Here is a 9,235-nt window from a genome sequence, read left to right as displayed (position 1 = left end):
GCTGTTCGAATGGCAGTATCTCGAACGCAATATGGTGGATTAATAACATTGTTTGCTTTTCTTTTCTTTTTTTTTTTTCAAATACCTACGATGCACCATCGCGTTGACAGACTCGGCTATCTCGCCTCTCCCCCATGGAAATTTATGGTCGTACGTTCTACACAAGTTGCCGCTTTTCTTTTTTTTTTTTTTCATTGAATAACAGATCGTTTTTATCATAATACGGTCGTTCGTAAATTATCGCGTCACGTTGCGAATAATAATAAATCTAAAATACGAAATCCTTTGGCTTATGAGCGAGGACGATTTTTCTCCTCGCCGCACACGCTATCACGAATGGCAGTAAATCACATTCGTGCCCCGGCATACGGGGTGGGGGGCGTAGGAGGAGGAGGGGGCACGAATCGTTATTATCGAATCGATATCGAGAGAGAAACCATGGTAAAAGAAACCACCGAAAACGAAATCAAAGCAACGATCGGACGAGCGATTGCGAATGGGACCAAACGGAATCCCCGTTGCATCTATATGCAAGAAACTTCGAAACTTCTTATATAATCTACATCGAACGATCCGTTCCCGGTTCACGCATGGATCGTCGTTAAAACTCGTCACCTTAAAAAGTTAAGTGCTCGATTACACGCACGTTACAGGCATTCGTTTGTCATCCTTGTTAACTTCCGTCCCGGTTACAAAATACAGAATAATATTTCGCTATAATACAGATCTGATATAAAAACAAGTATTTTTTTTTTTTTGTATTCGCTTTACCATTCCTTATGGTTATATATTTACTGTTTTTTTTTTCTTCACCGACGATCACGCGTGTACGCGCGCGTACGCTTTTGTACACGTGCACGCGCGCATACACTCATGCTATCGGTTTTATATGTACACAAGTTAACACTCTCTCTTTTATTCGTCCACGCCCGTCTTCTGTCCATGCCCTTCCCTTATCACACCGTAATCCGCTTTTCTTCCTTTCTCACTCTCTCGTTCGCTCTTTCTTTCTTTCTCTCTCTCTCTCTCTCACATATGATCTCACACGATCCGCTTTTTTTTTATAATCACATTGCGACTATTGTACATTTCCACACGACCCGCAAACTCGTATTTCTCTGCGATTTTTGGCAGACACATCCTTTCTATTTTGTTTCTTCATCCCTGGAAACGCTCCTTCTGTCTCGCATGCCCATAGGTTTTCGAAATCGTTAACGTTTCTTCGCGATTGGTGAACCCTAGTTGCCATGACGTTGAACGGTATACGCGTAATGAAGCCGAAACGCTTCGCGAAACATGGAAAGACAATAGACTGATAGTAAACGTAGTTCTCTCCGGAGGGTTAGGGGAACAAGGGGGGGGGGGAATTGGCAAGCTTAGTAGATATTATCAAAAGTATGGGAGAAAGGGTGAAACGCTAAGACGCGAGCGAAATCATCGTTTAATAGCTTAGGTTTCGCGACGATAACGAGCGTCTTTCGGGTTACGTCTATGTATGTATTTGGACAAAATCTGCTCAAGAAGGCTCGACAAGGGACGAGTTCAGAAAAAAAAAACGGGGAGTTCAGTCGATCGTGTAAACATTTTGGCGTTTTCGAAAAGGGGAAGTGAGTGTACACGTAATGTATAATTACTGCGTAAGATCCGGCGCGATTCGAACGGTCGAACATGCGCGCGAATTTTCGTCCGATCGCATACGAGTATGCAGTTGTGCATGATTATGCTGCTTGAGCCCACGTATATTTAAAACATGTTTATATTTCATGAGGAGGCCTCGTCTTTGGTCCGCCATGCGCGTAATTTGAAAGCGCGTTTACGGTACAGCCCCCGATAATTGCAAGTTAAAAACCGTCTTTAAATATAACTTATAACATTTGCGATAGCGGAGATAAATTATCATCTGCAATAGATAACTAATCAATAATAGTAATAGTATTAATAATAATAATAATAAAGTTAATAATATTAATAATAATAGCAATAGGCATAATTATAGTAATATCCATATCGTTCGATATTATTCATTTGATAGATTAGTTAATGAAATATCGCTATAAAAAGAATCTGTTCGTTTTCGTGTTGTTGCTCTTTTTTTGTTCTTAATTCACCGTTAGTCTCTCGTAGCTTTGCTCGTTTCAATTGGCTAATAAAAATTAGTATAAGAATATTACATATCGTTAATCATTATGCTACAATGGTAGAGATCAAGTGAATGACCTGCAATAGTTTGGTAATGGTGGGCGCGTTTCTTCGCTCCGGAAAACGGCAGCGTTGGTTGGAATACTTCTCGATCACAACTTAAGGGGTACAATTCGTCTTAAACGCTACATTAAATATCTTAACGAATTACGAGTCTGTTACATTGGAATAAAAATGTCCTAATGTAACAATGTCCTAATGTTTACTGTCCGATTAAAAATGTAAATGCTGATAGGAAAGAAAAGACGTTACAAATCGTGTCCGTTTGATCCTAAAATATCGTCGCAACGAAACAACGTGTATAGTTAAAAACAGAAAAAAGAAAAGTCGTATATGAAAGACGGAAGATGCAAGGGGAGGCACATTCAGCGGGAGCTTCTCCAAAATTACGTTTATCATCCTAACACTTAATCCAAATATATATTGTCGTCTCCTGTCTCCCATTGAACTCCCTCTCTCGTCATCTCGGCAAACAATCCTCATCACGCCGATCACGCTAAAAAAAAAAGAACCTCGCGCTTTCGGGAGCGAAACACGTGCGCGTGCTCGACTTCGCCCAGAAATCGACACTCGCATCGACGCCACTATGCAAATCTTGGCCATAAAAATGTTCTTACATCGAACGGCAAAAATACGCTACCGTAATCTATCTCGTGTTTGCTGTGCGAATCCAGCGTTGTTCGTCCGAATAGAACTTTGATCGATATACGTTGCACATCCAAAGAATTAGTCGCGCGAACAGAGAAAAGTCTTTTTCAAGTGTGTTTGTCTCTCTGTGTGTGTGTGTGTGTGTGTGTGTGAGCGCGCGTACGCGCGCGCGTGTGTCGGTACCTTTGTGTCCACTTGCTTTCGATGATCACGAGATGCGAAATACGTAATGGCAACACGCGGAGGAATATGCGAGAAACATTCAAAAGACAAATTACACAAAACGTTCGTATGATAATATAGATTACTAAGGATCAGTAGTGTTTACGATCTATTACGTCCAACGCTGTCCGTCGTTCCATCCATCCATTCCCAGAACACGTCGATGTCCCTAATTCGCTCGATAAAAACCGAGTTGATATTATGTATGTATGTCTATCACCATTGATTTTCGAGCATGCATCACCGATTTACAATTCCGAACCACGGAGCCCTCTCACGAACAGAGCCGAATATACTCGTGAAACGAAATTTAAAAAAACCGTAGATCGGCGATCCCTCGTTACTCTCGAACCCACTCGATCACGCCTATATCCTCTTTCACTCTTCCCTCGTTCTCGGCTTAGCAAGACGTCGTGTGTGTCAGGTGGATCGGCTCGTTTCACAGTTTGGCAGTGTGTGTATGTATTATAGAACAAGTTTTACGGCGCGACGTCGGGATTATTCCTCGCCCAAGGTGGGTCCCTAGGGCCGTCACACCTTGTTGTGATGCCTCATCTCGTAGGCTGCGGCCCTACCCCCTCCACCGGAGCCCGAGTAGGCCCCGGCGTACAGTTCTGGGTGATTGGAACGGCCGTAGTTGGGTGCTGCACTGCTACCGGCTGGCGCACTAGCTGTGGGAACCGAGCGATAGCCTGCTTAAAGTTTAGAAAAGTATGCAACTATGAAACGAAATGCCGAAGCGAACGAAACAATGGAGGTTTATCTTCTTTTAGGGGGGGGGGGGGGGGATTTCCTTATCATCACCAGCCATACACCCAATGAGAGGAACAGCGATAGTTATGATAATGAGACACTACCCCTCGCACAAAGTGTTCAATCGAAATTGGTAATGTCATTGAAGATCATATGCATTCTGTCAGGCAAAACATACACAAAGTAGTTCCAGTACATTTGAAAAGAAGAAATGCAAGATCAGTCGAAATGCATTGAGAAACAAATTAATGAAAATATTTTCTACGGTCGATAAGTAAACAATTTTGGTAACAAGGGCATAGTTTGTTCGATCGAGTACTTTTTGTCCAGGGTAGTACGGTAGTCATGCATTTAAAGATTTTAAGTATTGCCGCATAGTGGTGGGCGAACTTTCTTTATTATTTAAAAAATATTCGATAAGTTAATCTAATACTTCAATCTATTAATATATATATATGTGTTTTCAAATTTCCTAGTCTACTTGCAAGTTAAATGAGATATTTCAAAATAGATAAAATCAAATAAATATCCATTTATTTACGATGAAATAATATAAATGAAAATCAGTCCTACCGTTTCTAGTTTATTTTAATTAAAGGTTGAATTTAATCGTAATCGTATCGATACATTAATTATTAGCAGTCAAAGACAATGCACTCTTTCCTTTCCCACCGAGAATTGAATCAGATGCATATAATGCAGAAGCAGAATGTATAACGACAAAAAATAAATAAAATGGAAGTACCAACGGTGACAAGAGAGTCAGGAGCAAATACAAGGACTTGCAGAGAAAGGTGACTTGAAATTTTAAGTCGGAAAATTCTTTCGAATTTGCCATGGATATTCGCAAGACTGATTTCTATTTATAGACTCTATGGTGTTCATGAATTTGCTCCTGTTAAAGCTATAGAATATAGGCCCCAGCTCACCTCTGTAGGTCATAGAACGATAGTATCAGGTAGTGATGCGCGTCAATCAATGCGAGGGTGATGCAAACAGGAAAAAACATTGATGTAGTTGCGGATCACACGGGGACAAATATCAGGTCGTTCCATAAATAACGTTATCGTGTACAACACAACTCCAAAACGTAAAATAACGCGTAATGAATCATGTTATTACCGAGACTGGTAATCATTTTCACTGACGGTTACGTGACGGTACAGGGCAGTCGCATACCCTAACAATACCACAATTCATTGCGCTACCTCTGGCACATACGACATCCGATAATCAATAATACACCGTCACTCGTTTCAAACATGTTTTTTTGCAAAACAATTTGACCCTTTATTTACACCGCGAAGTAAAGCTCTGTTGTTTTCAAACGTGTTTTAAAATATTTCTCGTTTCAACAAATTCATAACAAGATAAGCAAGAAAACTATGCAGATTCTAAACTTCAATATCAAAGTGGTTACATTAATCATACCGTGATCATTTCTATTAGAGCAAGAATTGTAAACGATTCTTCGTAAAAAAAAATAATTGACAACTCGGATTGAAAAGCATGCTGCATATTCAAATGACTATCCACTTTTAGAGTATATTTATAGAAGTGAGATCAAAGAGTGTAGGCAACATTCGATAGGACTAATTTTAAATGATAGTGAAAAACTAGACAAGACTGGTTGACACATCGAACACAGACTCCTGGAGTCGACAAACAGTTCCGGCAATATATAAAACATTAGTGTCCACGCAAGCACGATAAGAAGCCGCATTACTCATGAAATGACCTGACACATGACAGCAAGCTACTTAGCTTGAGTTTAATCCCTGTCTCACGAGCTAATATGCAAACATCCAAGTATGCATTTTAACGAGCAATAATTACTAAGATCAAACTCGAGCAACGATAGCTGCGATAAAAAAGCAACAGAGAGATTTCGCGCTAGCCTACCTTTTGGATAATACTGTGCACCTCTGCCCTCTCCATAACCGTGTGAGGGTCCTCGAGTTCCACTGTGGGCCCCTTGACTTTGCCTGGGAGGTATACTTCTCGGGCCAGCACCTCCTCCACCGTGTGGATGTCGCTGTCGAAAGATGAACACGTCAATTTCGCGAACGTTTAAAACGAATTCTACGAATCCACGCTGTCGTATTACCATTCTTCTCAGAGTGTTCATTGGCCTTCTCAAAGTGTCGCTGATGCGTCTCGCTGGCGGCTTCTTCGGATTACTGGAAGGAGTGTGAACGGCGCAGCATTTGATGAACAAGCCCATGAAAATGATGAATGCTATGCCCATCAACAATACTGCCCACCAGAATTCCTGCGAAATGTGATGCTCGTCAATCTGGCACAAATCCCTTCGACACTCATACGATCCTCAGAAATAATTGCAACACCGACAGAAAGAAATCAATCGTTTTGTAATATGCAAGAAATTTAAACGGGCGAATTTTCACGCTGGGGAACGTATGATGGTTAAATATTCGAGGATCGAAATAACATTTGAAAATTGTACTTACGGTAACCCATTGCGCTACAGTGAGCAAAGTCTCTTTATTAAATAAAAGATTTTTCAATCTAGCTAACGGCCCTTCGGCGTCGACTGCCCTGCACTTCAAAAAGACGTCGCAGTAGCCCTACGAGGAAAAATAAATGAACTTCCGAATTTCTTGAACACGCACTCGTCCCTCGATTTATGCGGATTGTCCGATCAAAAATACTTTGAAAAACACGATATGTACAATAAGTAATTACTAGACTGCGGATCTTTATGCAAAATAAAGTAATTCGCTGCCTCAATTGCAAGAAACTGGAGCAAGATAGAAATGCATATCCTTTCTTAACAGATTTAGTAGATTGAAAACGATATAGAAATATTTTTTAATTTTTCTTCTCGTTTTCGCTGTTTTCTGTTCATTCAACAGTAGTGAAAAAGATGAAGACTGGGATTACGTTTCGATTATTTTCCATGTGAAAAGAAACCTCGCGCAAATTAAGTCCTGTGTAATCAAGGGATGGGTGTGCAGGATATTGAACATGATTTTGAGTGATTCGATGATTACCTGGAAGTTGTCGCAGGGCGACCCGGGTCGAAGACTAATTCCGCCGTCGGGTAAACCAACGACATGCGCGAATTCACTGGTGCTGCGGCAACTGGATGGATCGGTTCCATTTTGGCAAGCTAATTCGCACAGTTTACGTTTGTCGATGTTCGGGATCACGTTGCTTGTCAAAAAGCATTCGGTTAGATTCCACTCCAGGCAAATTGATCCCGTGCACTCGCCATTGATGCACAACTGTCAATAAATTACCATTGAATATCGTCGTTGAACTTGAACTTTGCAATAGCTTCTCTATTTTTTCAAGTCTTAATAGACTACTCTAAGAAAAACTTTCACAGTCATCTGAGTCTTGTATTACGTAAATGCCTGCAGTTTCTTTAGATCAAAATGAATTAAAATAATCCAATCGACAAAAGATGAAATTACAATTTCTTAGAAAATGGAAGAAAAAACAGAAAGATGAACAGAGAACAAATACTGGTCAGCCATGTTTACTATATCGAAATAAATAACTGTTAAAATTATCGTTAGACTAATCTAAAAATTTATTTCTGTTTCTAAGTTAGAAATACACTCGTTAAATACTATCGAATCGGATTTTCTATTTCGATAATGATTTTATTAAGCTGATTGTAAACGACTAGGGTAATGGTAGAATATGTCGTTGCTTATTTAACTTTTAAATTGCTAACTTCAATTTTATCTATGTATTCGCTTTTTTCGTGTTCGACATACATTGAAAATCGGGAAAGCTAGCCTTACCTGTGTTCCTTCGTTACATCTAGTTTTATTGGCTCTCGGTAACGGCACAGGACACTCGGAGGACCTCCCATTGCAAGTCGAATTGTAACTGCAATCCGATTCGGCCTTACACTGAACATTTCTGGATAGTGGCACGAATTGGCATGATTCGCTCGAACAACAAGGCCCTTGGCTAGGACTGCAAAAAGATTGTAAAACAACTGTTATTACTATATTTTTTACTATAAATCTCCGGACTGTAATCTTCGCTACACAACTTTTCTATTTAATGTTTTGCAAACCATCTTGCATTATTCCAGCATTAAATTAACTTTCAATCTGTTAACGCAAATTCTTTTTCACAACACGATACTATGTAATTACTACAGCTAAAGTTATTCCAGGTCCCCTAGTGTCTCGTATTTAAATTTCTGAACGACGTAATAGTGAAAATCACGGTTTCATTTGATGACACGTTATTACACCGAAATTCATACCTGCATTGCGTTCCGAACTTCCGATTGCAACCTTTGGCAGTTTCGTTCTTTATTTTATCCAGCTCGGACACCTGCCTTGGATAACAACACTTATCCACGCACTCATCGTCATCGTAGCCGCAGTCGCATTCTTCCCCGGCCTCAACAATTTTGTTGCCGCAGAAGGCGCCAGCAGAGGCTGCATAAAACACAAACCCAAAATGACATTCCTCCCGTAACTGTCGCCGTGGCTTACGATGTAATTTTTCTCTCCAGATTGAACTATTTTAATATTTTACTCGAAATGAAACATTCAAGCTCATCCAATATACGTCACTAAACTTTAATTTTTAATATGCGCATTGAACACTGTTCAAATCTTTCACTTTTGCTTGTAATTTTCTTACTGAAATATATAAGCTAATTCAACGACAACAGTTTGTGTACACTGCAAGCTAGTTATAATTTAATACTCGAAACATAAGTGTCCCAATTCCCTGAACAGCGCTGAAGGGTTGAAAAGCTTCACGAGGAACCGTAGACGTTCCAGTGAAACCATTAACACCTTCACAGTCCCATATATTGGTCATGAAGATGTAAAAAGAAAACTTAACAAATCAGATGAAACCGAAGACCACAAGGTCTGCAAATAAAATTAACCACGAAGTCTCTTTGCAATTTAATTCGGTAAAATTATGATTGCTTTTAGAAAAAGCATTATCCTCCTCTGTAATTCAGTTTTTGAACAAGATATACGTACCGGTAAAACAATTTCTTTTTTTGTTGTCCTCGATGGCGTCTAGAACGTTGCTAATATTCCCGATGCTACATTTCGAGAATTTACTGTTGTTCGGTCGGTCGCCGCTTGTCGCTGACGCGAACATAATGTAATTCCCGTGCAGGCCACCGGGTCTACACTCTGGCGGAAAGTCGTGCTGCAAATGCGGTTACAAAGGGATTAAATCGAATGAAAATGATCGGTTTTGTAACGGCGACTCTTCTAAAGCAGGGCTTGAAACGGTTCCGAAAATAATCGTTTCGAGCCGTTCTCTATAGAGGATCTGATTAAAACAGTCACGGAGGACGTTTAATCCAAATAATTGTTACGAAGAATTGAAATAATTTTACCATTATCTGTAACTGTTATCGTTCCCGTTTTTGTTTCGATATCGGTTCCGTAAT

General features: G+C 40.0%; 1 protein-coding gene across 3 annotated transcripts in view; it reads right to left on the bottom strand.

Moving 5' to 3' along the window:
* Window positions 1–2,415: 2,415 nt before the first annotated feature.
* Window positions 2,416–9,235, bottom strand: part of Kuz (zinc-dependent metalloprotease kuz) — a 152,400-nt gene continuing 145,580 nt past the window's right edge. The window contains exons 8-15 of one of the 3 annotated variants that reach the window (XM_076794964.1): window positions 8,814–8,988; window positions 8,075–8,252; window positions 7,599–7,776; window positions 6,837–7,070; window positions 6,294–6,410; window positions 5,930–6,094; window positions 5,725–5,857; window positions 2,416–3,764 (exon numbers count right to left, since the gene is read on the bottom strand). In XM_076794964.1, coding sequence (XP_076651079.1) covers window positions 3,601–3,764; window positions 5,725–5,857; window positions 5,930–6,094; window positions 6,294–6,410; window positions 6,837–7,070; window positions 7,599–7,776; window positions 8,075–8,252; window positions 8,814–8,988 — 1,344 coding nt within the window. In that variant the 3' untranslated portion in view covers window positions 2,416–3,600. The remainder of the gene's footprint in view (window positions 3,765–5,724; window positions 5,858–5,929; window positions 6,095–6,293; window positions 6,411–6,836; window positions 7,071–7,598; window positions 7,777–8,074; window positions 8,253–8,813; window positions 8,989–9,235) is intronic. The other 2 variants (XM_076794965.1, XM_076794966.1) reach the window with 2 other exon arrangements.

This window comes from Halictus rubicundus, chromosome 10 (assembly GCF_050948215.1).
Source record: "Halictus rubicundus isolate RS-2024b chromosome 10, iyHalRubi1_principal, whole genome shotgun sequence".
In the NCBI taxonomy this organism is placed as follows: domain Eukaryota; kingdom Metazoa; phylum Arthropoda; class Insecta; order Hymenoptera; family Halictidae; genus Halictus; species Halictus rubicundus.
Note: the sequence above shows the minus strand (reverse complement) of the source record. Positions and strands in the feature narration are given on the sequence as shown.